Source organism: Vicugna pacos, chromosome 34 (genome assembly GCF_048564905.1).
Source record: "Vicugna pacos chromosome 34, VicPac4, whole genome shotgun sequence".
In the NCBI taxonomy this organism is placed as follows: domain Eukaryota; kingdom Metazoa; phylum Chordata; class Mammalia; order Artiodactyla; family Camelidae; genus Vicugna; species Vicugna pacos.
The window spans coordinates 19051580-19078961 of record NC_133020.1 but is presented as its reverse complement, the minus strand read 5'-3'; the positions used below and the strand labels follow the sequence as shown (position 1 = coordinate 19078961).

The 27382-nt window shown below is 48.2% G+C and overlaps 2 protein-coding genes across 15 annotated transcripts in view; one reads left to right on the top strand and one right to left on the bottom strand.

Moving 5' to 3' along the window:
* DYRK4 (dual specificity tyrosine phosphorylation regulated kinase 4) overlaps window positions 1–6567 on the top strand; it is a 36142-nt gene extending 29575 nt beyond the window's left edge. For 3 of the 8 annotated variants that reach the window (XM_072954426.1, XM_072954428.1, XM_072954424.1), the window contains 4 exons: window positions 533–593; window positions 2852–2981; window positions 5382–5557; window positions 6184–6567. In XM_072954426.1, the coding sequence (XP_072810527.1) occupies window positions 533–593; window positions 2852–2981; window positions 5382–5557; window positions 6184–6428 (612 nt within the window). In that variant the 3' untranslated portion in view covers window positions 6429–6567. Of the gene's footprint in view, window positions 1–532; window positions 594–2851; window positions 2982–5381; window positions 5558–6183 lie in introns of those variants that run through there. The other 5 variants (XM_072954429.1, XM_072954425.1, XM_072954430.1 and 2 more) reach the window with 4 other exon arrangements.
* A 1554-nt stretch (window positions 6568–8121) lies between these two features.
* Window positions 8122–27238, bottom strand: AKAP3 (A-kinase anchoring protein 3). Of its 7 annotated transcripts, XM_072954827.1 has the most exons (7): window positions 24760–24905; window positions 23284–23420; window positions 21921–22025; window positions 19519–19614; window positions 11682–14000; window positions 11293–11409; window positions 8122–8443 (listed from the first exon to the last, which is right to left on the bottom strand). In XM_072954827.1, exons 4-7 carry the CDS (start codon window positions 19612–19614, stop codon window positions 8288–8290), a joined length of 2688 nt encoding a protein of 895 aa, XP_072810928.1. In that variant the 5' UTR covers window positions 21921–22025; window positions 23284–23420; window positions 24760–24905; the 3' UTR covers window positions 8122–8287. The 7 variants fall into 7 exon arrangements, with proteins under 7 accessions (XP_072810928.1, XP_072810927.1, XP_072810926.1 ...); XM_072954826.1 differs by lacking the exon at window positions 23284–23420; XM_072954825.1 differs by lacking the exons at window positions 21921–22025; window positions 23284–23420; window positions 24760–24905 and adding an exon at window positions 26313–27238.
* Between the last annotated feature and the right edge of the window lie 144 nt (window positions 27239–27382).

The window sequence follows — 27382 nt, the reverse complement described above, 5'->3', positions numbered from 1 at the left end:
CGCAAGGACAGGTGGCCCAGGGATGAGGGGACACCTGTGGTGTCCCTCTCTGTGCCCCCCTCTATGTTGCATTGGGGAAAGGGGGCAAACGGCGGCTACGCTTTCCTTCTCAGGAGGAATTTTGTCACACTGTGGTCTGATGCCCACCTGGTGGTTTCCATCTCCTTTCTCCCTCCCCCGTTCCCATGCTCTGAGCTGGCATGTGTCACTCCTTCATTTTGGGGCGGTCAGCCTGTACCCTGGTGTATTGGCTCTGCCTGTGGGAGCCGGCTGCCGTCAAGAGCGGTCTGTGGGCTGGTGCTGATGCTGGTTTAGAACGACATGGCCGGTATTGATGCTCAGGATGCTGAACCAGTCCTGGATTAGGAGTCAAGACGCAGGCTCTGGGACTGCTCGGCCACTGGTGTGACCACTTAATGTCCCCGGGTCCTTTTCTGTAGAAGGCAGTGTTTGGCCAATGCCCCACCCAGGTCTAATGGTCTTGGTACGTGTGACTCGGCAAGAGTGACCCACTGCTCCGTCCCTGCTGCAGGTGCTGGGGCTGCCACCGACCCGCTTCATCCAGACCGCCTCCCGGAAACAGACGTTCTTCGGTGAGTCCCAGGCCTGCCTTCTCCCTGTTGTGGCTGGTGAGGTGTCACGGTCCTTGGAGATGCCTCCTCTGCCCTCGACCCCATTTGGTGCTCTTCCCCTGGCCCTGTCCCAAAGGGCAGGCTGTGCAGAGGGGTTTCTTTCAGAAAAGTAAAAAGACGTGGAGAAGTGGTGCCAGGGGACGTGATGGAGACAGGCTGGGGGAGTCACATGGAGTGAGGTCTTGGCAGGAAAAACGTGCAGGAGCCCAAGAATGACCAGGTTCCTGCTCAGAAGATCTGTCAGCAGATCTTGAAACCCCAGAAGATGGTAACTGTGCCCTCTCCCGTAAATTCTCCCCACCCCCCCCAGCAGCTCGCTGGCTCTCTCACACTACGCACTGTGCAGGGAAATCAAAGAGCGGAGCGTCTTTGCAAGAAGGGTGGGAAACCCCATGCTTTGTTCCAGCATTAACAAAGCCTTACTCTTCCCTGCTGGAATTCTCTGAATGCCCCAGTCACTTAGCACTCCAGGTTCACTGCCACTTTGGTATAAAATGGGTAAGCACGGCTGTCCCATGACAAAACAGGATGGTTTTGCTGTGGGTCTGCTGGGGCTTGCTAATTATGTACCGGACAGATTGCTGCCTAATTGCTGGAATTAAGCCTCACCCACGGTCCCCAGGCTGTGCCCATCCCAGCTCTCAGACCCTGGACTTTACGGTCCTCTGCCTTTCTAGTTGAGTGGTGCCGTGCAGGACATGGATCACGGAGGCTCAACTGAGGCACGGCTCTCAGGCCACCGTGTGCTGAAAGATGCAGTCAGCCCCATGTCTAAAATCCCTTGGAAGAACCACAGGGAGCTAAGGGGTTCCCATGCAGGAAAAGCTAGAGGGGCCCCAGCATCAGCCACGTGGGGAGGAGCCAGATATGAGGGGAGGGGCTCCACAGGCAGGGCTCCACGCCGCTGGGGTCGACTTCGTCATCAGGGCAGCTCGTAGGCTCGCACTGACGGGCTGTGGAACCCCTGCCATTCCCGGCCCTCCTACCTCCTACGTTCATCCAACAGTGGCCTCAAAACTGGGCAGGCAAATCACACAGCTTCTCCCCACACTGTGTCTCATCAGTAGGGCAATCAAGAGCACCACCGGGGGGCGTCCCCTCGGACAGAAGGGCTCAGTCCTGCTGGTGGTCAGCGGTGCCTACTGCTCCAGCCGTGTGGGGGTTAAAGTTCACGGGCTCTTCCAGGAATTCAGTAAGAGCAGGTGTTCTGCTGGATGCCCTGCAAATTGCATCGACTACAAAAGCCTTAGCAGCACTTCGTTAGGTACCTTGTAGATCCATCACGTGAGCCCCAGTGAGTTTTTGTGAGCATTTCACTGAATGTGTGAACTGTGTGTGTGTGTATATACACATTTACCCGTTGGCACGCAGACTTACAGGGTGTGCGTGTACGTGGTCATTTGTCTGAACAGGCTCACAAGGATCTGGATCTCCAGATGAGGGGTCTCGCCTTCAGAGCATTGTGCTAAGCATTCTTGTGCCACCTTTGGAGCTGTGTTCAGGGCTTCTTTTCAGCAATGGCAGATCATACATTTGGTGAGGGCTTTAATGCGTGGAAATGGCAGAAGAATCATTCCAAGCTGTGTCGTAAGCAGCCAACCAAGTCTGATCATTCCAATCGTGGACGACATTTTGACGCGACTGCACAGACGTAATGAGACCACTTTGCTTGTGTGGCTCTGAGAGCAGATTCTCCTCCTAAACTGACTTCTTGCTGCTCCTCGTGGGTGTCCGTTTTGGGGTTAGTGGGGGGGGCACAGATAACACAAGAGTGGACGAAAGCTTTTGGTTCAGAACTGAATGTTTTTGTCATTTCAGGTTATTTTATTATTATCACCATCGTCATTATTATTATATCATTATGTAATTTTAATTTTTTATATTGATATGCATTATATAATTTTATATTGGCAGTAAACCATTTAAATCATTTGATTGATTTGGGGAGGTGGCGGTGGGAAGGAGGTTCAGAACATACCAAATAGTACAAAAAGCTGTTTGTAAAAGAAACCTGTATTCATTGGATGGTTTACACATGATTATTTCAAACCATCTGAGACTGCAGGTGTGTCTGCACGTGTGGGAGGGGGCGGCGTAGGACAGAGCGCAGGACAGCTGCAGAGACCACTCCAAGCAGCAGCATGGTTGAGTGAATGGCTGTGATGTGACCAATGAATATTTACACCTGGAACTAAACACAGAATGTTGTATCTCTAAAGATTCCAAAGGTTTTCCTAAAAATATAACCAACAACAGGGGGAAAAAAAGATACCCGGATTCCAAGGACCTCACCATGGTGCTGAAAACCTACGACACCAGCTTCCTGGACTTTCTGAGAAGGTGTTTGGTGTGAGTTTGTCAGGGTGTCTTTGCCTCTGGGATTCCTCTTAAATGCTGTGTTTCCCCACGTGTTGGCTGGTGAAAGTCTGGGGCTGGGAGGCAGTTACGAAAACGTGATAAATGCTGACCGCAGAGCTTCAGAGCCTCCGGGATGCCCTTCCTTCCGCTGGCTCATCAGACCGCTCTCCCTCATCCCATGTGACTGGTGGGGCAGACGACTTGCTCTGAGGCTGAGGCTCAAAGAGATTAAGCGGCTTGCCCTGGATGACACCGCGGGTGGGTAGAGCTCGCCGCCTCCCTGGCCTCAGACTGCCGGGCGGGGAGGGCCTAGCAAGTCCTCAGTGTCGTCTGCTTCATGAGCTGAAGCCAGCTCCTTTAGGAAGGCTGCTGGTTTCAGGGCCCCTCCTCATCCATTCTGCTGGGATTTAGAGCCTAAGTCCTCCTGTGCTAGGGAACTAGGGAAAGGGTGATCTATAAGCTATCTGTTATGCACAGCTTTTTAGAATCTATGTGCATTTTTAAAATAGAAGTCCTGGAGATTGAATCCAGGACCTCGTGCATGCTAAGCATGTGCTCTACCACTGAGCTATACCCTCCCCCCATATGCACTTTTCAAATACTAGAAATTACATTATGTACTAAAGTCAAGTCATAGTAAAAAAAAAAAGAGCACAGACAGCACCTCAAAACATACCTAATTTTGAAAGTATTTAGAAAATATTAACTATTGTCACTATTTTAAAAGCAGTTATGCAAGGCTGTCTCCACTGTGTGGCAGCTACATGAGCCGCATGATACTGGCGAGTCATTGTCTCTCTCTGGGCCTCAGTTTTCTTTTTGGTAAAGTGGGGTATTCCTAAGTTCCCGTCCAGCTGTATCAGTCCTATAGTTTCTAAAACACTTGTAGAAGACCATAGCTTTAGCTTCTCTCATCGTTCCAGAGGATGGAGTAGTTTCAGCAGAATACTGCCCTTCTGGCATTTGTGCATCTGCAATGTAGGTACTAGCTCAGAAGATGAACCATCAGGGATGCTGAAAGGTTTCCGACCTTGGGGAGGGGGGAGGTCATGTTACCCTTCTGAAAAATTGAGTTAGAGAAGGATCCTGGACCCCACCACTACGCCGCCCTCCCCGCCGCAGCCTCTTGCTGAGGCTGTAGAATGAATGGGCATTAACTAGTGATAGAAGCTCATTACTGAAACAGGGGTGAGTCATCCCCAAACAGGTCAAAACCAAGAACAAAATCATTTTCCCTTTTAGTGCTAAGGGTTGGTTGTTCACTTCTTGTGAGAGGCAGTCAAGCTGATGGGGCGTGTTGCTTTATCATTCCGTGTTTGGCTAATCAGCACATCTTTGGAATGAGACACTGAAAGTTTTGAGTCAAATTTGATAGGGGTAAATGTCAAGTCCTGGGTCTAGCTTTTATAGGCCAAGTCCGGAAGTTCAGGAGAGGGGAGACATAACAGCAGTTCATTTGACAAAGAACTGGAAACTTGAGTCATAGACCTCGAAGAATCCAGAATGTTAATGTCATCTCCCTGCAGCGAGGAACTATTTCCAGCATAATGGGCAGCAGTTAGCTAACAGCTGAGACTACCCGGCTAGGAAGGAAGTGATCATGTTCAAATGATCAGCGGTCAATAGTAATGTGAATGTTTTCAGCCTGTTGAAGGGCTGTGACATAAAAGATGGATTCGTTGTCTCATTCTGTATAATACGAATGAGTGTCCTAGGACTGGATCAAAGCTACTGGGGTAAAAGTCTCCGAGAAGTGAATCCTGGCTCAATAAAAATGAAGAGCTTTTAAAGAACTGGAGTTTTTCAAAAGTGGAATGGCTAGTTCTGTGAGTTAGTGCCTTGTCACTAAAATTACTCAAGAATGGCAGGATGACTCCCTGTTGGGTGTTCCATCAAATGTATTTTGTTACTGCATTAGGCATTTGGCTGGATTAAATCCAACTTTCCTTATAACCTTACTATTCTAGCATTCCATAAAGTTCTCCGTAATGTATTTGGAGGTCCAAATGCCATAGTTTGGGGGTTGAAATTAAGCATCTCTTTGTTTTGATGTTCTTAGTTTACTGCACACTAAATCCCGTGGGTTTGGATATTCTTTAGTATCCATTGTAAGGGAATGTCTCTGCAAGACTCTGCCCTAAGACGTTCCTTGTCTGTCACACACATTTTCTAAAATGGTTATTTTCAATAGCTGCCTCTAGGTACTTTTAAATTATATGTCACAGTCTCTGTTTTATTATATCTTCGAGTTATAACACCGCTTAAATGGGTTCTTAAAAATGGACCATTTTTATGATACCTTATTTAGGTTCTTTATTGGGGTCTTTGAAAATATTTCATTTATTGAAAAGGGAAATAAAACCCCTAACTGGTGCCGGGCTTTGTGTGCAGCTGGGAGCCCTCTCTTCGCATGACCCCGGACCAGGCCCTCAAGCATGCGTGGATTCACGAGCCGTGGAACCGCAAATCACGGCCCAGGCTCCAGACCTTGAGGAGAACCAGTCTCTGTTTCCCCTCTGAGTCCAGAAAGGATAAGATTCAAGGTCAACATCACTCGGGCAAAAAAGGTACAGCCCCTCAAATAGCCAGTCCTGTTTCCATGATCCAGGGAGCCCGGCATCTCTGGAGGTCTGCGTGTCAACCTCTCTCAGCTCCGTCTTGGTTACTTACTCTGACCACATCACTGCCACTCTTATCATTAGGATCTTCCGTTTTTCTCCTACCTTCAACTCCCTTTCTGCTTTCCTTTTCTTTCAGTGTGTCTTTCTTTGCGTGCCCTATAATTACCTTTTGATTGTTTATCATACACATCATGGAATTATGCACATATTTCTCATATGCAACATACTGCCTCGTGGTTGTGTCCTGGGGCAGTGGAGTCAGGTTGTCTGGGATTAAATCCTGGCCCTACCACTTACCAGGTGCGGGCCCTTGGGCAATTTGCTTAACTTCTCTATGCCTCGGTTTCTATGTGTGAGAATGAAAATAGTGCCTATTCTCTCTGGTTGCAGGAAGGATCAAAGGAATTAGCAAATGTAAAGTGCTTAGAATAATGCCTGGCACACAGAATGTGCTTTCCAAATGAATTGTTTCTGTATCATCACAACCAGGATTTCCCCAAAGTGACTGACAGCCTGGTGGACGGGAGGTAACTCACACTTGAACACTTGTTCTTCTGTCTTCTCTTTGGCAGATGTGATCATCAAAGCAGAGAATAAAGACAAAGTTAAAGATATCTCCACGAAACAGAATCAGAATTCAGGTAATGAGCTGGGCTCCCTCCAGCACACAGCTGAAGTTGTCCAGCTGCCTCAGCTAACAGAAGCTTCCAGAAAGACAGAGGCGGTTGTTGGGCCAGTAGAGTCTAAGACCTCCACAGGACAGCAAAACAAAAACTCCTCCCTCAAGAGCACAAGCATCTTACCACCTATTGTGTGACCGGCGCGGAGGGTGTGTCCCGTTCTTGTCCGCCGGTGATCTGTATTGGAGACGGCCCTTATATTGTACAATACTTAACACTGTTGTTTTTTAATGCATAAAGGTTTGTTAAAAAAAAAAAAAACCACCAAAACCTCTACTCACATGGCCGATTGGCATGACTCCTGTCATGAGGGGTTGGAGGGGGTGTCCTGGTGCCCACACTCCCTCCCGATGTCCTCAACCAAGTAAATCAGAGGGTGCGTGTGCGTGGCGGTGCGTGGGTGGGGCGGGGAGAGTGCTAAGTGCTCAGCGTCACAGCATCACTCGTAGAACGCTACATAATAATTTTTTTCCTTCTTGCCCAAGATAGTTCACGTATGCTACTCAGGGTTCTTGTTTGAGAATGACAGAGGCTGAGTTCAAACTAGTTTAAACAACAAACATTTACGTGATTGGAGAATCAGGAGGGGTTTCAGGCACAGCAGGATCTAGGAATTCAGACGAGGTCATGGGGCTCAGAATCCCTGTCCACCTGTTAGTCTTGCTGCTTTTTATGGTTAACTTCATTCTGAAGACAAGCTCTGCCCAGAAGTTAAGACGCCCACTACTGTCCAGTCAGAAGGGGCAGTCTTCCTGCTGGCAGGACAGCCTCAGAAATGACTGGTCTTGAGCCCATCACAGTGTCTGAGATATTGGGATCCTCAGATCGGCCAGCTTGGGTCATAAGCCCACGGTGTGGTGTGGTGGTGGTAATGCCATGATGATGCTTCTCTGGGACCTTGTGGAGCAGGGGACAGCGAGTTTCCCAAAGGACGGAAGACAAGCAAGCTACAGGACATGTCTACCCATCCACCACCTCGAAAACCTAATCAAGTCCCTTTTTGCCCTTCTAGTCCTCACCTATGTGACTACAGTCTGTGTGTGGTTGTAATTATAGCACAGATAAATGTTTACAAGAAACTCAAGGTCAGAACATCGTAACCATGGGCTATGTCCCTGGCTTCCTGGTTTTCATTTTAATCACTGTGTAATATTCCATGAAGGGAGACACCAGGTAATCGAAGCTGTGGGGTTGGATGGGATCGCCCAGGGAAGATGCTGGAGTGGGAACTGCAGGAGGGCAAGACAGAGTCCTAGGGAAGAGAAACACCTACAGGGCTGACAAAGCTGAGGAGAGCCCCCAGGAGCCGTAGAAAGACAGGAAAACTAGAAACCTGAGGAGGAGGAGGAAGTTTCTAGAAGGAAGGATGGAGAATACAGAATTCCACAGGAAGGTGAGGATCAGAACAGAAAATGCTCCTGAAGGGGGGTGATGAGGACATGAAGTCAGAGCAATGTCGTAACAGACGACTTGTCCCAGGTCCTACAGCCAGAAACGTACAGAACAGACAACAGAACTTGGATTTCCTGGACCTTTTCTGACACTGTCTTCAGCCACAGACAAAGCTGAGGCAGACAAGGAGCCAGGTCCTGGTGGCATAACTGGATTTGGGCTGGACGTTGGAAAATACGTCCTGACTTACACGGCTATAAAGGGCTGAAATGAATTCTTGACAAACTCTGGCTTATTTTGGGGAACGTCCTAAAGTGGGGAAGCTGCAGGGACAGAGGGGAATCCCCAGGTACCCCTCGGGGCCCTCAGTCAGTCTGTATTCCTGTGATCGCCTCACCTGACTGTCCCATTGCCTCCCAAGGAAGCCACATACCTGGAGCCCTTTAACTGTAATTTTTTATTTTATGTCCTTGCTCGCATGGACAGGAAAATCTGCAAAATCCAGGGACTAGCATCAGGTGACGTGTCTTTGATGTGAGTGGAATGAAGGTAATGTTAGGGCTCTGTGTGGGTGAGGAGGGAGAACAGGCCGGGCCCCGGCGGGTCACAGGTTCACCATCAGCCAGTCCAGCAGCTGCAGCCTGGTGACGTTGCCCACCGCCTCGTCCAGCTGCCGCTCCTTCTCGTAGCGCAGCACCGACTGCAGCACCTCGCCTACGCTGCGCCCTTTGTCCACCGCGGCCGCTGAGAGCTGAAGGAGCTGAGGGGGAAAGGAAGCGTGGTGGGGGGAGGGGCGAGCATCCCCAGAGGGTGGGAAGGGCCTGCCAAGGGGGAGCGGAGAGTCCTTGCAGCAGGAAGGACTCAAGTTAGCCGCTGAAAAGACTTCCACAGCTGTGATGCTGGCTGGCCTGCTTGACAGAAGAAAGTTGGTTACGTTGTCCTTAATTTAAATGACATCCACCTGTCCGTGATACAGAAAATGTAGTTTCCTCCTGAGACTAAAATCTTCGTGCTTCGATGGATGTTTGTCAGTGTTGTTCTTGTCCTGTAAGGACTCCAAAGTTCTTAAGTTCACTGTAATATCATGAAACAGTCTCCACCTCTGTCCCACGACTAACAAGGGCAGGAGGGAGACAGCCAACAGACAAGTGTGGGTGCTCTCCCCGCCCTGTAGACAGGGAGCCCTGGAATGTCAGAGCAGAGGGCGACTCAAAGATCCACTCAACCTCGTGAACATGCTGCCCAGAGAGGTGGAGAGACCTGCCAGCAGCACAGGGCTGGAAATCAGCAGAGGAATGTTCACAGCCAGGTTTCTGAACCCTGTGTTTAATTCTCTTTCCAAGCACAAAATGTGAAAAGTTAGCCAAAGCAACCATTCTAATGTGAACACAGTACGTTGCCATCCATCTGGAATCCTTATGGCAACAAACTGACCAGATTTTTATTTCGTGCATTCTGTGCTTGACTCTCTGAAAAAGTCAAAGGGCAGATAAACAGGCCAAACAGTAGGAGCTTTTTCAGGGGAAATTCCATGCGAGAGACAGAAGTACATACGGATTCTCTTAAAACAAATGGAAAGACAGCCTCAGCAAAGAGAAGATACAAAGAAGGACCAAATGGAAATTGACAGACAGAGCAATAGAAACTGACCACACGAAACAATGGAAGAGAGTGGTCAAACCTCTTTCAAACAGGTTGAGAAAATGAACAGAGCTCAGGGCCTGTGCGACAATACCAAAAGGTTTTATATGCATGTCATTAGAATCCCAGAAGGAAGAGAGAAAAAGGGTGGTGCAGAAAACATACTTGAGGAAATAATGGATGAAAAACTCCCCCAGTTTGCCAAAAGGCATAACTGACAAAGTCAAGAAGCTCAGTGAACCTGAAATAAGATGAAGCGAAAGAAATTCACTTCAAGACCTGTAATAATGAAATTGCTAAAAACTAAAGAAAAAGAAAAAAAACTAAAATCAACCAGCAAAAAATGTCACATTGTAAGGGAGCAACAGTTTGAATGACAGCACATTTCTCATCAGAAGCCACACAGCACAGAGGAGGTGCAACAACATTTCTTTAAGCACTAAACGAAAAGAACTGTCAAACCAGAATTCTATGCTCAGCAAATGCTTTCTCCAGGGAGGGCAATGGGACAGGAGATCAAGATGGGGAAAAGCCCTTAATTTTCAATATGTATCTTTTTTTGTGCCTTGGATTTTGAATTATGCACACATTCCCTATTCAAAAACGGATACAAATGTATTTAAAGGAATTGGGCTCATGGGCATCCCAGCGTCACCAGCATCAGCCACCTGCATCTGCATGAAAATATCTGCACACATCATCAATCTCTTTCCAAAAAAAAAAAAACTCCACTCACTTTTAGGTAGTTTCTTTGATGTATACTTCATCTAACTGTTCTTAAAAATACACGGATGCTCTGTGCAAACCTACTCGTGAGCTGAAGTCTGGGTGTGTTACTGCCCATCCTTTTCACTCTTTTCCTTTAAGAAAATAGGTGACAGTCTTTATCTTTACGTTGGTAATCTAAAACCAAAACACATTATGTACGTTATGCACGATGGGGTTGACTTAAAAGATGATGTGAGAGCAAAGCCCGTTTCACACATGGCACATGAAAGCCGTGCTTTTCAGGTTTTTCCATCAGTCTAAAGCGTTTGTGAATACAAGCCTCTCTGCTAATTGCTACGTGCCAAAACAGCTGTCTGTTTTACAGAGTGGAAAAAAACGCAGAGACAGAACTTGCCAAGGACTCTTAGAGACGTGTCCAGAGTTGGAGCCCCGTGCTCCGTCCTCTGGCCCAGACTGGAACTTGCACACAAATCACCTGGGGGGTTGGCTAAAGTGAAGCCGGGTTCAGCAGGTCAGTCGTGCAGCCTGAGACCCTGCACTGGTCACAAGCCCCCGGGAGACGCCAGCGCTGCTGGTCCAGAGACCGCAGGGTGGCGAGCCTGTCCATGGCCCAGGTTCTTGTTTGCGCCCAGCGCAGCCTAGGCTGGATGTTACGCAGTCCTGCGTCCTCCCAGGCGTCAGGCAACCCAGGGAAGTCAGGTACGGGGTTGCTGATACCACTCACTGAACAGAGAAAGCCTCCTCCTCCGTCACCATCTAAGGGGATGAGGCTTTTCACAGCTAATGCCAGCCTCTCGCGCCGGCCCTTCTGCTTAGCTGGCAAATGCCAGTGCTCCGCTCTGCTCGATTAAGAGGGAATAATCAAAGCCCCAAGTGTGTGTGTTTGTGTGGGGGGTGTCTCTCTCAATAGCCCCACACGAGCAAGCAGCAGCAGCGGCTGCATACACAGAAGCTTTCCAGGCTCAGAATCTCCCTCCAGGGAGCAGTTGCCAAGGCCTACGCTGGGGGAAGAAGGGGGCCAGAAGCGCCCTTACCTTCACCGGCACTGCAGTAACAAGTGTGTCCCCCACCTTCAGCCTTACTTCGCAACTGATCCAGAGCTTAGGGGGAGGGGAAGAGGGGTGTTGCGTGTTGAATCCCTACAAATCCCCGACCCCCCCAGACCACCAGCTGAGGGAGTAATGACAGGCTGAAAAGTCCAGAAACCTAGATCCGTCACCCCTTCCCCCCTCAGCCCACCTCCGGGATGTGTCCCTTTGGCTCCCTCTTCTCTGGGCAGGGCTGTCCCATCCAGAATTCAGCCTGAGCCCAGACCTTCATCTGATTCTTTCGCCAAGTCTCTTGGAGCTTCCTTACCTGTGTATTCACATACAGGTGTGCAGAAAAAAGAGACAAATCATATATTTGTCTGTGTCTTTTTTCCCCCTTTGCTATGCCCCCTTTGGGGCAAAAATCTAATTTTACTTTATCCATCATCTCTGCCATGAGACATGAGCCTCAAATCCTTACTGCCCGCCCCCATCCTATACTTCTTGTGGCTAGCCTTCGGCTCGGAGAGAAAATGGAACTTAAAACCCTAATTAACCCTTCATAAATCTTTCCAAACCCCTCCGACTCCACTTCCTTACCTTCTGCTGGATTCCTTCATCGTCACCAGCAAAGTATAAAATAGGGACATTGAGCTCAGAGGCGGCTACCCATTGAAGTACGGCTTGGAGCTGCTTGTTCTGAACCGTATCCGTTAGGTTCTGATTGCTGACGATCACTTTGGGGGCCGCACTCCCTTCAGGGGTCTGTCCTGATACCCCTCGCAGTTCACTATGGATAGCTTGATAGGCATTCTGCAAGAAGGTCTCCGCTGTGCCTGTGCCCTTGCTGGGCAAACACTCGTATAAAGTGTCTTGGAAGGCTGACGCTGGCCTGCTGGCGTCCCCAGACTTGTCGTCTCCCAGCTCCACCAGCGAGGAGTCACAGGACTGGGCAATGATGAGACACAGCTTCATCACTGAATCCATCAGGTGCTCTACCATCTGACCCGTCATGTGGCCATCTAGCTGGCTGGCAACCACCTTGGTCAGCCCGGCCAAAGGACCCCGAGGCTTGCTGCCCTCGCCCAGTCTGATGGGAGAGGGGGTTGCCGGCCTTTCGTGCTGGGGGCTGTCTTCTTCCTTAGCTGACCTGGGGTCAGAGCTCCGGTCGCTTTTGAAAATGGTCTCCCCAAGTAAGTTCCGGATAAAGTTGAAGAAAACGCTCATTAGATCCTTCTTTTCTGCTGCTTCTTGGTCAGCCCCCGGGTGGGGACATTTCAGGCTGCACTCATCCGATACTATGGGGGACTTGTTGGCCTGCAGGTGGGTGGTGCCAGCAGCTTCAAGGAAGCTCTGTGCATCCATGCTCCCCCCTTGGGCCAGGTGGTACTGGATCAGAAGTAAGGCAGAGACGATCAGGTCCTTGGCCCAGGAGTCTGAATCACTCATAAAATTCTCAGGTTTCTCTGGGTGATGCATCGGGGGGCTGAGGTTGCAAGGGTCGAAAGGAAATCCCAGGGGAATGTCCGGTGCAGGCTTATACTGTTTGTTGGGAGCTGCGAATGGTGCACGTTGGAAACCTGGGGATCTTCCTTCTTTCTGCTGACTTTTGTGCCACTTGGTCAGCCCCTCTTTGATGATGTGTTCGCCCAGAGTTTCGGCACAAGTCTTCCCCTTCTCTGGTTCGGGCGCAGCAGAGCATGCTTTTTCCCTCAGTTTAGCTTCCGATCTCACTGATGCAAAGTTGACGCTTCGGCTTTTAGAATCGCCCACTCCCTTCGTGGAGACAAGGGAGTAGCTCTCGGACTTGTCCTGGCTTTTCCTGACAGTCTCGGGAGGTTTCCTGGCAAATATCACCGTGTAGAGCTTACCCAGCATGGCGTCCATGATGTCTGTGGCCTTCTGGCTTCCGTGAGAGAAGATACTCCTCTTCACCGCCGAGACAAATTCTGTGTCGGTCATGAGGGTGCCCGTGACATTGTGGAGGTTCCTCATGAAGGAGTCGATGAGGTCTGAGACCACCTCCTTCGCGTGCTTGATCAGAACCTTCTTCAGCAGGATGGTGGCGATGGTGGTGTCCTTCACCTGGATCCGCAGGGTCTTCATGATGGAGACCATCATGTCTGACACCACGCTGTTAGCGTAGGTCATGATCCCTTGGCTGACAGACGCCGTGAAGTTGTCGGGCCTCTCCTGCCCACTGAGCAGCCTCCTCTCCGCAGGCAAGGCCTGCCCGCCCTCCCTGGCGTCCCCTGCGTTGTGAGACTCAAACACCTCCTTGTAGAAGAAGGACCTGCTGGAAGGGGGCCTGTCGTCGGGGCCCCTGCCCCCCTTGGCGCTCTCCTTGACCTTCAGGCTGCTTTTGTATTTCAGGTTCGGGCCGCTCTGCAGTGACCCCGCGGCCCTGTCACCAGAGCCCGGGGCCTTGTCGGACGCGGCGGCTTTGGAGCACGAGGAGACAGTCTCGTCTACCAGCTCCGATGCCACCTTGCTCAGGCTTTTGTTGGGCGCGGGCTTGTCTCCCAGGTACACGGACTGATGGACACACGTGTTCTCGGCGCCGTCGATCCGCTCGTGGATCTCCTTGCGGGCCATGGCTATGACGAGATTCGTGAGGCGGTTGGCGTAGAAGGAAACTTCGTCCACCGAGCTCCCAGTACCGGCCTGGGAGCTGGGGCCCGGGTAGGGGTTCTCCCTGTGAGTCACCTCGAAATGCAGTCTCCCGGGACTGCCGCCCGTGGTGGCGGTGTCGTAATAGTCCACACAGAAGCCTTTGCTCGGGTCTCCCGAGCTGACCGCTTCCCCCCCAACTTGGGATGACTCTCTGGGCTTGAACCTGGCATCCTGGAAGCCTGCTGTGCTTCTTTCCAGGTCTCTGCGGAGCCAGCTGAGCACCCTGATAGGGTCAGTTGAGGCTTCCTTAAAAACAGAAAAGGATTCATCCAACTAGAACAAAGTAAAGACACAGGATATCGAGGACCACCTCACAGACCAGCTACAAAAACGGTCGCCTCTCTCAACTCTCAATTGTGCCATCACCCAACAAAAGCACCCGGCATTTACCGAGCGCTCACCACGTACCAGGCGCTGCTTCAGGTGTTTTAAGACCGTTACCTCATTTAACATTATTCTTGCAGTCAACGTAAGATAGCTCCCTGTTCCCCATGTTTTACAGCAGAGGAAACTGAAGACCTGAGAGACGAAGCCGGTTACTTAGCGGAGGTTACACCGCCCGTCACTGGTGGAGGGGCAGTTCCGCCCCGGGCAGCCCGACCCCAGAGCCCATGGCCTTGGCCACCGCCTTGCATGGCCTCTTACAGCACGTGCGCCTCAGATCTGACTGTCATCAGCTGCAGAGCTAGCATTTGTATGGAATCAGATTTTTTCATGTATTGGTATTAACTGCTATTTCCCATGGTTCATCTGTGTTATTTAGGTCTCTTATTACAAGGATAGTTTTCAAAAAATTAGAAAATTCAGGGACAGTTGTGGACGGTTAGCCACTCTGCCAGGCTGCCCGAGCACCACCTTGACAAGCTCGCCAGCTTCCAATGGGCTGTCTGGCGTGACTCAGCAAGCTGCCATGTGACTGAGGCGTTAACATCCGTGGAGCACGTGTTGGTTTTGCGTGAACGCAGGCCCTCTGGTGGGCGCTAGCTGCAATAAGCACACGTGCCTGCTCCTGTCTACGCGCGAGGATCCACTGCCTCCGCTGGGACACAGGCTAAAGGGAGGATGTACGTGAAAGTGTCCTGTTTACCGTCAAATACAAAGGGCCGCTGTGATTACTGAACTGTGTCTGCGGATGACCACGAGTAGTGCCCATCTTTAAAGGGTAATTCAGTGATTTTAGTTACCGAGCGTCATGGATTGCTGGCTACTATCTGTTCGGTCGTCACGTGCTCCCCACGCGTGACTTACTTCACACTCATGCCCACCCTGTGAGGTGGGCGTTACTCTTACACCTTCACGGGCGGGAACACTGAAGCTCAGAGAAGCTAAATGTTTACGAGCATCTCTCAGCGGGGGCTGGTATTCAAGTCCAGCTCAGGCTGTCAAACTGGCTCTCTGCCCCGGCGGCACACGGCCGCGTTCAGACGACTTGGGAAGAGAAGAGCAGCTGGGTCCTACAGGCTGGTGCAAGCTGCCAGGGGACGCAGAGCTTGGCTCAGAGTCCCCCACACGGTTCTCCTCATTTGAATAACAGATGCCGTGAGGAAGTTCTGTGCCCTCGCAGAAAACCAAGCACGGCACACCCTTCCATGGGTTCTGGTCCTCATTCTCTCAGAGCTATGTTCTAGCTCTGTAAACTGTAGGTAACCAATAGCGATGCAACGTAATTCTTGTCCAGACACATCACCTGTGACCATGGAGAGTTCAACCGGCGTCCTCTCCCACCGTGGGGAAGGCCCACTTTGCCCCCATTTGCACGTCATATTTCTGATCTACATACGTGCCTTTTTCCCTCTGACTCTCCTTTGAACTGCACCAGCTTCTTGTTAATGAGTTCAATGAGATCTTTACCATGAGTTTATTTTTATAAACACATGAGAGTCATTACTTCACCCTTCTCTGAAAATGACCTTTTAACTGGTTTGGAAGTCTTTGCTGAGCTGTCCAACAGATTCATCTAACAGAGGGAGATGTCACCACGACAACAGTGTGCCAGCTGCATCTTTTCCTGGTCCCTAGAGGTGGATCCAAGGGGTAACAGGGCTTTGCAGATGTTCTATTTTTCTAGTTTTAACTTTCCTCTCTGCTAACTTAGCCTTTCATTTCCACTTTGGCTCTTCCATGGCCAATAATGATTGGTGGTAGCAATAACTGAAAATTTGTTTTTTTTTTTTTACTTTGAATGGGCCATACTTTCCTGTTTCTTTATATGCCTTGTGTTTTTTTTTGTTGTTGTTGTTGAAAACTGGACATTTGAATCTACTGGCTAAAAGTTTAGAATCGAGGCTCTAAGCTGTTTATCAGTGTTTGTATCATTATGTGTCTGCCGTTCAGAAAGGCATTAAGTGGAAGTAGTAATATCTTCCTACCTCCACGTGGTAGTAATAAGTTAGACTCCAACATCTCTTAAATAAAAGAATCTCTATTCTGATCGGAAAAAGTATTCTTATAGAACCTAACTCAAATATTTTAGAAACCTAAGTTCACTTAAGTACATTTTTGGTAAGCAGGATTAGTTTAATAATGTTGGCTTAATAAAAACAGCTACATCTTTTCTGATTTATCAGAAAAATCAACATTTTACCCTTTGTTTGAAAATTATTCCGTAATACTACCTACTTTTACAGGCAGGCACACAACTTGCAAGCAGGCACGTGTGCATCACTGGGCTGTGACACCCAGAGGAAGGTCTTATTGCGGTGCAGGCGTGGCGCTTATTCTTTCATCCATTTCAATTCTTTCCACAGAACATTAAGGAAAGAACCCATAGCACAGCATAGCACTCAATGATGGAGTCCAAAGGGTTGTGCAGCTTCGTGTATTTTCGGTTTTTAATTCTGTGTTTCTTACACTAAAGTGTGTGCACCCTGTGTGCATTATTCCACTCGATCCAGAAGAACTTCGCAGAAGTGGCCGATGAAGCCAAGGTGACTGCCAGAAAGTCTAACCCCGCTTCCTTTTCTATGCATGGAGTCGACAATCACGCACCCATCCTCCCCAAACCTTCTGCTCTCCTGCGTCCTTATCTTTCCTTTCTTTATGCACTAGTATCCTGAGCAGCTGGGGAAGGTGGGTGCCCAGTTATTTCTGAATCTTTCCTAATTAAGAACAGGGACATTTTTCACGGCCCTGAAGGGGAGGCTTAAGGGGTTTAATGCTCTCTCCTCAGTCGTCCTCGGATGCAGGACCTACTGCTAAGTCAACACACAACCCCGCTGTCCTGTTCCCCTTCACCTCTAGCCCACTTTATAAAAATTTCCTGACCATCTCCCGCTTCGAAATGATCTGTTCTTTAAACATCTACAGCAACTATTGTCTAGAAAATTCATTTGGCAAATTATCATGAACTTCTTTTAATTAGTGTCCACTAATTATTTAGAGCTTTTAAATTCTATTTGTATTTTCACATATTTATTTTTTTATTTTCCCAAATGAATGCTAAGGTCTATGAGGGCAGAAATTGTTTTGTTCTTAGGTCATATGGCTCAATATCAAAAAAAAAATTGACCTAATCAAAAAATGGGCAGAATATCTAAATAGATATCTCTCCAAAGAAGACACACAGATGGCCAACAGGCACATGAAAAGATGCTCAGCATCGCTAATTATCAGAGAAATGCAATTCAAAACTACAATGAGGTATCATCTCACACCAGTCAGAATGGCCATCATCAAAAAGTCTATAAGCAATAAATGCTGGAGAGGGTGTAGAGGAAAAGGAACCTCCTACAGTTGGTGGGAATGTAAATTGGTGCAGCCCCTATGGAGGACAGTATGGAGGCTCCTGAAAAAACTAAAAGTAGAGCTACCATATGATCCAGCAATCCCACCCCTGGGCATACACCCAGAGGAAATTATAATTTGAAAAGATACATGCACCCCAATGTAGCAGCACTGTTTACAGTAGCCAAGACATGGTAGCAACCTAAGTGTCCATCGACAGATGACTGGATCAAGAAAATGTGTTATATACATATACAATGGAATACTACTCAGCCATAAAAAGAATAAAATAATGTCATTTTGCAGCAACATGGATGGACTCAAGCTGATCATATTAAGTGAAGTAAGTCAGAGTAAGATAAACATCATATAATATCACTTTTATGTGGAATCTAAAAAAATGACACAGATGAATTTACCTATCAAATAGATATAGACTCACAGACATAGGAAGCAAACTTACGGTTACCAAAAGGGAAAGCAGGGGAGGGATAAATTAGGAGTTTGGGATTAGCAGATACACATGACTATACATAAAATAAATAAATAAAAGGACCTATTGTATTTCACAGAGAACTAAATTCAATGTCTTGTAAGAACCTATAATGGAAAAGAATCTGAAAAAGAATATATATTATATATGTATAATTATATATATTCTTTGCTATATACTTGAAACGAACACAGTATAAATCAATTATATTTTAATTTAAAAAATATTTTGTTCTTTTTTGCATCCCCCAGAGTGCTTCTCACTTACTGAAAAGTCAATACATTTCTGCTAATTTTGATATCAAAACTCCACCTGCCTTTTCCTTTTCTAGACGAAAGGGCAGAGGTAAATAAAGGCTCTAGTGGAAGCAGTCTTGGTTAGCACTTACTCCACAGCAATCGGGTGCTTCTACGTGTCTTAGTGCCTCACGTAGATTGGTTAGTGTTTTCTCTCTTGGCCACGTAAAGGCAGACCAAACAGGCTCCCGACGAGCAGGGGATGGGCCACGGGGCAGGACGCGCCAGGAGGTGTTAGGATGAGGATGCCAATGGCGATTCTGTCAGACTGTGAGACCCCCAAAGGGAGAGAACCCTGTCTCATCTCTGACCCTACGGCTCAGCACAGTGCCTGTGCCAGTTAGCCGTTACGGCCTCTCAGCTCTAAGTCCACCCTTCCTTGTCATGCTCGGTGACTCTGGCGCTGGACCCTTTACGCTGACGGCGGGCACCGGCTTTGCTGACAGACAGCACGGGAGATACAGGCCTGGTCGTACAGGAGGGAGGGGTCTCCCTTCTGGCCCACCTGCGCCCGCCAGCCAGCGTCTTCAGCACCACTGGCGGCCTGACGCTGCCCTGCGGCAGCCGCGCTGCCTCCACGGACATCTGAAGGAGCCTTGGTCGGGGCGGAGGGCGCCTCTGCGAGCCCTTGGTTTCTTCCCGGTTCACTCCCTCAGCCTGGCGGTAGGAGCTCCTCTCGGCACCTGCTACTTCTGGGGCTCCTAGGGTCCTCTCTCACGGCTTTCGGAGGTCAGCCTAGCTAACCACCTGTGACGAAGCAGTCTTTTCATATGAAATGACTGGCGAGGTTTCCATCTGCTGGCTGGACCCCGACAGCCGGTGCCCGATGCTAAGCAAGCATTTAATCAGTGCTCGCTGAGTGATGAAGGCAGAACGACCACCTCCCCTGGGATGAGAGTTTACAGTTCTGAGAGTTTTGAGGCACCTCACGTTTCAGAAAAGGCCTTTTGAGGACTCGGGGACATTTCTGTTTGAATCTCTGTTTGAAAGCTAAAGTTTGACAGCTCTCATACATAGCTTTTTCACTAATTGTAGCATTTCCCTCCAATTATACACCAATTACAGGACTTCCCCCCTCAAAATCATAGATGGAAGTTTTTTTTTTTCCCTAAAGGAGCTCATTCTTCCCCCCACCCCAAGAATCCCATCTTCAAAAATCAGAGGCGGGTGGCGGTGGTGCAGAGAATAAGGCGACTCTTACCGGTGCTCTACACGGTCCTAACTCAGTACTCACACGGAGGCTGGCCCTTACCGTTTTCCAGTCTTGGGGTTGGCTGTCTCCAGGTGAATAGACATCAACTTTGCATACTCCGTTTTGGCTTTGTAACCAGTCAACCCTATCCGACATCTGAAAGTAGAAAAAAAGAATGAGAAGGGGGGGTCGTCAAAGGGTGAAAGGACGGAGAAATAAGGTACATGGCCGAGATGCGGAGAACAGCCGAAATGCCTTCGGTAGAGACCTGTCCCAGGAACTACTTTCAGACCCACTTAACTCTGGGTCTCTCATCCTCAGTCCTCAGCTGCAGGTAGGTTTCTCAGGTGTGCGCATCTCCAGCGCGGAGACCAGGGGCTGGTACGGTCTAGCTGCTCAATGCAGATTTGCTTGTGAACGAACCCAAAGCAGCCACATCCTGCTCTGCGTCCTGACCTGACAACCCTTCCACATCTCGGATTTTCAGTTCCCGCTCCAAGCTCATGATCAGGCAGAATTAGCTTACTTCTCCCTGTCTGGTCTTGCCCCACCTGCTTTTTAGAGTAATGTATGCTTCACTGGTAATTCTTTTCCAGAGCACCAGCTGACTTCCCTTAGCAGGGTGCCGACTATCTCTTCCTCAGGCATAATCTCTCTGCTAACCAGCCAAGGGTCCCGGGGCGGGGTGCTCGGTCTCCACAGCTCAGCCAAGCTTCTGAACGGCAGGAGGAGAGAGCTGTGGTGGGCGCCATCCAAAGGAGCTCTGCCCGCGGGGGCAGCGGTGCCCTGGCTGCTGCCGACTTTCTCACAGCCCTCCAAACTCTTGGCTCTGTTCCCTAATCTCTGTTACGGCCCCACCATCTACATGGTCTTCAAGTCAGAAAGCTGACCCTCAATTTACATGTCTTCTTCCACCATAAGCCTCTCTCCAGCCACTACTTCCCTCGTCTCTCATTTGTGGTCATTTTTTCTTGAAAGAAATGCTTACACTGGCGGCTCTCACCGCCTCACCTCACAGCCGAGCACCTCAGCCCCGATCCCACACGTCCCGTGGCCTTTGGCCCTAGTCTCGGCCACTTGCCGCGGCGCTGCCTCGCACGTAACAGCTCCTGGAAACACGGCCGACTGTCATGGCGTCTGCCCCCGACCGTCTGTAAGTGTGAGAAGCTTCTTTTCGTCCTTTTTCCATGACCAACTTCCATCACCAGGCTTCTGCAATCTTTCCCTTCTTTTATGATAAACGTTGCTTAGATCCAGACTTCCCAGTAAGCAAGGTGGAACGAGATGGCCAGTTTTCCTCCCCAGTGTCCCCCGAACATCTTTGTAAAACAGACATAAACATTCATGTTTTGATTCCAACAAGAACACGACTTTAAAATGCTGGTGTCATAAAGTCCAAAAGCTTATCCTCATTTTTTATAGTGAAATTGTGTTTTATGAAGAATTGCTTGAAATAAGTGGAGCATTATGAGGGGCTGAATATCTGCTAAGTTGGAAATATCTGCTTTAAAGGCCTTTAGGCTGTGGTCAGGATAGACATCTTCCTCCCAAATAAAACCAACACAAAACAGATCACACACATGATTTAAACTTTACTTATAAGTCAATTTATTATTTTTGTTAAACATAATATTACGGGTAGTTATTAAAAAGAAAATGTAAGATCTTTCAAGAGCTACCTGTTCTTTGTTCCCAAAAGGATCTGTGCTGGTTGTGACGCCCCCATCACTAACCCAGACCACTGAGCCAGGGGAACATTTCCTTCACTCTTCCTGACACTGTAACACAATCGACTCCTTGGGTAAGCAGTGTTTTTCCACCCTGATTAGACCTTAGAATCACCCAGAGAACTGTTTAAAAATACTGAATCTGAGACACCAACCCCTAGAGCATCTTGCTTCAATGGTTTTAGGTAGAAACAGGCACCAAAGTTTTTAAAAGATCTCTGGGTGATTCCAATGTGCATCTAGAATTGAGAATCCCTGGGCTTGGGTTTTTATAGAGAGATCCTCTCAGAGAAAGACTTGCTACCTGCAGAAAAATGATTATTTATTCTTTTCTTTGAAATTTTTCTCTGAGACTTCCTAACCTTCTTGGTATCTTAATTTTTTTTTAAGCGTAACAAGGAAGCTGTCAATGTCTACGAAGTTACATCCTGTATTGTCTCTCAGCAGCCATTTTATATAAAGATTCTCAAGCTTGAATCATCACCAGGAAGGAAGGCCTGGGCGTCACTATTACTTGGCCAACGAAAGAGAAGACTTAGAAACAGGAGGTGCTGGACTGTTGACAGTGCAAGTCTCTTAATCTCCAGTTTATATTTCATCTTAATGAATTACTCCTACTAGAAAATGACAAAATCAATATGATCTACTGACTTCCTTATTAAGGCTACATACCACCGTTCACAAGCAAGCATGAAAATGAATTACAGGAAGGGAAGAAACTGCGTAATCACTTACTCTTACTGAGGACAGGTTCTGCGAAATGAGGAAGGCTCTTGATTAATGTGTTGTCTTCGCTATCCCTAAGTTTACCCACCCTTCCTGCCATGTAACAGAAGGAATCTGCAATGGAAACACACAAATAAAAATGACTGGTTTTACAGATGGACTCTCTGGCTCTCATGACCAGATAATGACCTTGGTCTGTTCCTTATTTCTCACACAGTATCCAGGGGTGACGAGCACAAAACGACACCCGCATTTAAAGTGCAGACCTCACTCTTGGTGTGGTCTGATGGTTCCTGGGCGGCACCGAAGTCTCATCTTCTGGCCAATAATTTCTGAAATGACTACTCCTATTCTCCACTTCCCAATCATTGGCAGACAGACATATTTAGCAACGAGGACACTGAAAGTTTTTAGCCTAATCTCAAAGCTGCTTGAATGTGAAGTCAGAAGACAAGCAGCTGGAATGGAGAATGACTGCCCTGACTTTGTGGGTCTCTGAACACTGTGTATGTGTTCCTTCGAGGACGTGTTATAAAGGGAATTCATAATTCACATTAAAAGCAGCTTCCAGATCAATTATCTTCCTCATATCACCTCCACTAAGACACTTAAATGGAAGACACGAGGGCATCTCATCTTGGCATACCCACCCGGCCTCCAGTAAGGTCTCTCTAAGCCCCACCCTGACTTCACGGCCCGGGTCAAAGCTCACTTCAGCCAGCATGCTTTCTAAAACCCCTAAATGAATGTGGTTGCCCCCTTGTCGAAGTTCACATCATATTTGGTTTCACCCTTTCCATCCTATTTAGTATTTTAATTGCTCACAGATGTTTCATGGCTTTTATAAAATGCATTTTCTTACTCATCTTGGTGCCCTTTACAGCAGGTAGTATCTTAAAGTTGGTGCTTAATAGTTGTCTGCTGAAACAATGAATATATGAATACTGCCTACTTCTAATTTCAGATAGCTCAGTGTTTCTTTCTTAAATTGGAGAATCTGAGAACAAAAAAGAAATGGTTTGAGTTTGCTAGGGTGGTGAGTCATACATGCTGGCTTTCCTGACACTTGACTCCTTTTGGGGAAACATTCAGCCCCAGAGACTCATTGAAAGTGTAAACACTGACCCGGTTTATCAGCAGACCTTCCTACCCAGTAACACCAACAAGTCAGTGCCTCAGACGCACTTCAGTGCTCCCTGCACGCTCCCTGGTCACACAGGTACAGCAAACACCTCCGCCCACACGGGCCCTGACGTTTTAATTCTACGTTCTGTATCTCCTGCATGTCCGTCTGCAGTCATGAAGCTTGTCTTAGACTTTAAGTCCCTAAATCGTCCTGGGTAATAGTGTATATAAAGAGGTTCTGAAATACCTTTGCATGGTAAGGATATTCAGACACCTAAAGCCGTACATGTGTCTCATAATGAAAATGGAAAGGCGGGAGGTGGAGATTAAAGGAGCCAGTGAATGGATTCATCCATTTCTTAACTTCAAAGCTGGTGAATGATCCTGGGATCAGGGTGGAAAATAAAAGAGAAAAAGGACGCCTTGCGTTATCTACCATGTTTGACGAGGAAAGAACGCTAACTGTACACGGGGTGAAGATGAACGGGCTTCAGGAACCGTTCATTCAAACACACTCATTTGGCAGATTAGGAAACTGAGGCCCAGGAAGGGAATATTAAAACCAGTAGACAGTCCTTGAAATATTACAGCTCTGCAGGGTAACACTTCGGAAACTACAAAATTTTTCTATGGCCAGTAGAGGGATCCTGAGGCCAACAGAAAGGCGGACCTAAAATATTCCTTAAAAATGGCAACGTGATTTTTACCTCAATAACTGAGTGCAAATCTTAAATGCCAGCTGGGGAGGGGTGTGCGTAAACAACACAGGGGCTTGGCTACGGGCGCTGTGCCCCAGACCACAGCTCCATCTCGAGACACGTCTTCCATCTTTGTCATGGCAAGAGCTCCTGTTTACTCAAGGTTCCTAAACTCACAGAAAAACCCAAATCACAGGCAGCATACATGGAGATACACACCTGATCATGATATATACCTGACCAAGTTCTGAAGTTTACTCAGCCAATTTTTATTACTAGTTTTAAAAAGGAAGGATGTATTCTGATATGTTCTTTTTTTCTCTCTCACTCCCTTTCTCTAAGTGTCTAGTGTAGACAATAAATTTGGTTGTTGATAAAATCAATTTTATATGATTTTGTTTAAATAAAAAAAGGTGTGTGTGTCTCTTTCTCTCCGTGGTACCATTCACTGCAAGTCTTCCATCGTTTCACTTTCCCCCATAAATGACTTCTTCCTCTAGGCCCCACAGTGCAGACCCTTTCTCTCCATAGCTGCATACACCCTGCCTTCTCCCAGCTCTCTGTCGCCTAGCCGAGGATTCAGAAATAACACTGTGAGGCTGAAAGGAGATAAGAATCGGGACTCAGCTATTCTAGTCTGATTTTGCAATTAGAGCACTAGGAAAACAAACAAAACTACTTTTGGAACAGCCACACATGAAAAGGAAAAGCCAGCAGGTTTGCAAGCTTCCAGTCTCATCGTCAAATTGGGAAGCAAAGACTTAGACCCTCTCGTGTCCCTGAGAGGATGGCCAAGGAGGTCTGGTCAATCCCCAACAAAATGAAAACTCCAACAGCAAAGATGTAGGTTTGGCTGCCATGCTATTGAGGGAGAGGTTCACTTATTTCCAAAAGGTTCTGGTGTAAAATTAAAGTTGACTAGGCAAAGAGGGAGGCTAGGTTGAACAGTAGAAGTTATCCACCACTTGTCACTGAACTCTCCCTTTTAACCACAGAGGTTTTATCCATTCAGTGGGATCCCCTACCTCTGCAGCACTGGAAGAGCAAACCACAGAAGACTCCAGAATATCCTCTTAAAGTCAATGAAGACGCTGGGATGTTCTTGCTCAGCTCAAGATCTTGTTTCCTCCCCCCGCCTTCCATGCACCTCCCCCTTGTTGGGACTGGAGAGTGACGTCAGAATCCCAGCTGGTGAGCTCACTGTCTCTATAGCAACAGTGCTGAGGCCACAGAAGTTGAGCGGTCAAAGGACAGGGGAGGGGAGCAGACACCCTCCGAGGCGCTGATGCTTAGTTTGGAAGAACTGGGTTTACTTTCTCCAGACTGACTTTCTCATTTAAGTGTCTCGTTTTGGTAGGGAATATGGGAGGGGGAGCTTGTGCCAATGGATTCCACTCAAAACAACAAAGTACGTATCATGTGTTAACAAACCCAGATGGGTGCGGAGAGTAAGAAATCAAAGAAATGAGGGGCTACCAAAATTTTTTATGCAAAGCCCATAGAATATTTCATTCTGTGGGATTCAGCCTGGACTCTTAATTATAAGCATCTTCCCTTTTATTAAAAAAAAATGTTGAAATATTTTGCCTAAACTGAGCATCTCTGGGTTATCATTGATCTTAGACGGTCTCAGAGAGATCGCGGCACGAATCCATCCTCTGCAATTCTTGATCTGAGGAACGGCACTGAGATTAACCAGACCAAAAAGCATTCGGTTGGCAATTTCTAGGCTTAAAGAGGACTTTATTAGTAGCACATCCTCTTTGGAATGTTACCTTAGGTGCTCCGAATGAATCTCTGAGCAAAGCCATAAGATAAAGATTATAATCGTTACTGAATTCAAAAGGGACTGACTGGTTTGCTACAAGCTTTCTTCAACAAGGGTATTTATCTATTGATCATCTGTTATATTATGTTTCAGTTTATCTTTAAAATAAAGAAATTGGGTTTGTCAATCTCCTAAGACCCCTTCCAGCTCTGACCTTCCATGACTGTGAGGTTATCAGCGGTATTCGAATAGAACTGTACACGCACACAGCACTTGGCAGCTGACCTTCACCTCCATGTCATCTGACCCTCACAACAACCTTCTGAGGTAACAGGACAGCTGTGACTTCCCCGTGAGATGGGTGGAGAAGCTTACCCGGCTCACAGCTCAGAACTGCTGGACAGGCAGTTTTAAGCCCATGCGCTTTCAACAGTATCATGCCTCCGTGAAACCAGTGCTGAGGACCTGAGGCACGGTCTGACTTGGAGATGTAACACAACTGGCAATATTACACTGGAGTTAGGGTGTTGCTAACGATAATGGGGTCTGTCAATTTCTCAGACCCCCAGAAAGTATGTTTATATTCATACTGACTCCAGAATCAAAGAGCGAAATGTAAGTGCTGGATGAATACAGGATGTGGCCAAGAAATATGAAAGCACAGCATTATTAAACTTCTCTGATAACGTTTCTTTAAGTGTTTCTTTCCTCTTCCAATTCACTTTGGTAGATGACACTTTCCAAACGGCGGTTGGGGTGCAGTGGGAACAAGCAATCTTACAAGACTAGTGACATGCAACCTCTACTTACTACGTGTCTTTGGTCCATCCAAGCGATCCACACTCCATTCTTCCTGAAAATGCACAGCACTGAAGAAAGGACCAAGTCTAAAAAGATTCCTTCAAACTGGTTTGTTTTCTGATAAGCCCAAAGTAGGTGTCTCTGAACAAGTCACTGGTCTCTGTTCCTACTCAGGCATCTTGGGAGGCTGCCCCGAAGAAAATATCTAAAAATGCAAGTGGTTACCTAATCTTTCCGGAATTTCCGCAAGCTCGAGATACTACTTTCTGGACAATGCAAATTGTCAAAGGGATCCACGGTCAAAAACTAAAACCCAAAAACTTACAAACCGTCGCTCTAGAGAGAGCCATCCTGAATTTCTTCCTAGATAAGTGTTCAGAGGGCACCCCCCCCCCCCGCTAAATTTCACATGACATTCCAGGAGGCTCACAGACTTCCTGAAGCCCACTCCTGGATCGCAGTCCGAGTCAGGATCCCTGGGTTCGTATGTCAGGTGGTGAGAGAAGGGCTTTAATAAATTACACTAATTAAAGGACAGATGGAATTATGTGAGAGCCCAGAGAAGTCGTCTCGGGGGTCCCCCACGAGCAGACTGGAGCTGGTGAGCACGCCAGGACAAGGGAGCAGCAAGAGCCAAGGCTCCGAGGACAGAGCGCGCTCGGCCGGACAAGGAGCACATCCTCGGTTCTATTTCTCGTCTTCACGTCGGTCTCCGAGTCCCCGCCCCCTCCAGGCCCCCGGGCCCCTGTTTTCTCCCTGAGGAGCTTCCCGAGCCCAGGGGCCACGCCTTCTCGGCCCCGGCCTCTCCGGGGCGCCCCGGCTGACATCCTCAGGGAACCAGGAGCTGAGAGTCGGGGGGGCTGCGCCCGAGCAGCGCGCTTCCACCATTCTGCAGGCAAGCCCTCGAGTCGGTCACCGGCTCGCTCTGAACTTCAGGCTGCTCCACAGCAGGAGGTTATCTTCACGGTCCGCTGCAGACTTGGGAGTCCGACTCCAAGACTCCTTTCTTCCTATTCCCCCGCTTCCCAAGCCCCACCTCGGGCGCAACCTCCGACCCGCCCCTTCCTTCCCGGGCTCGC

Coding starts and splice junctions, on each gene's coding strand:
- AKAP3 (XM_072954825.1), bottom strand. Junction 14,001..19,518: donor AACCCCAAGACTGGAAAACG/GTAAGGGCCAGC, acceptor TCTGTTTTTAAG/GAAGCCTCAACTGACCCTAT. Junction 11,410..11,681: donor ATGAAGGAATCCAGCAGAAG/GTAAGGAAGTGG, acceptor GTGAATACACAG/GTAAGGAAGCTCCAAGAGAC.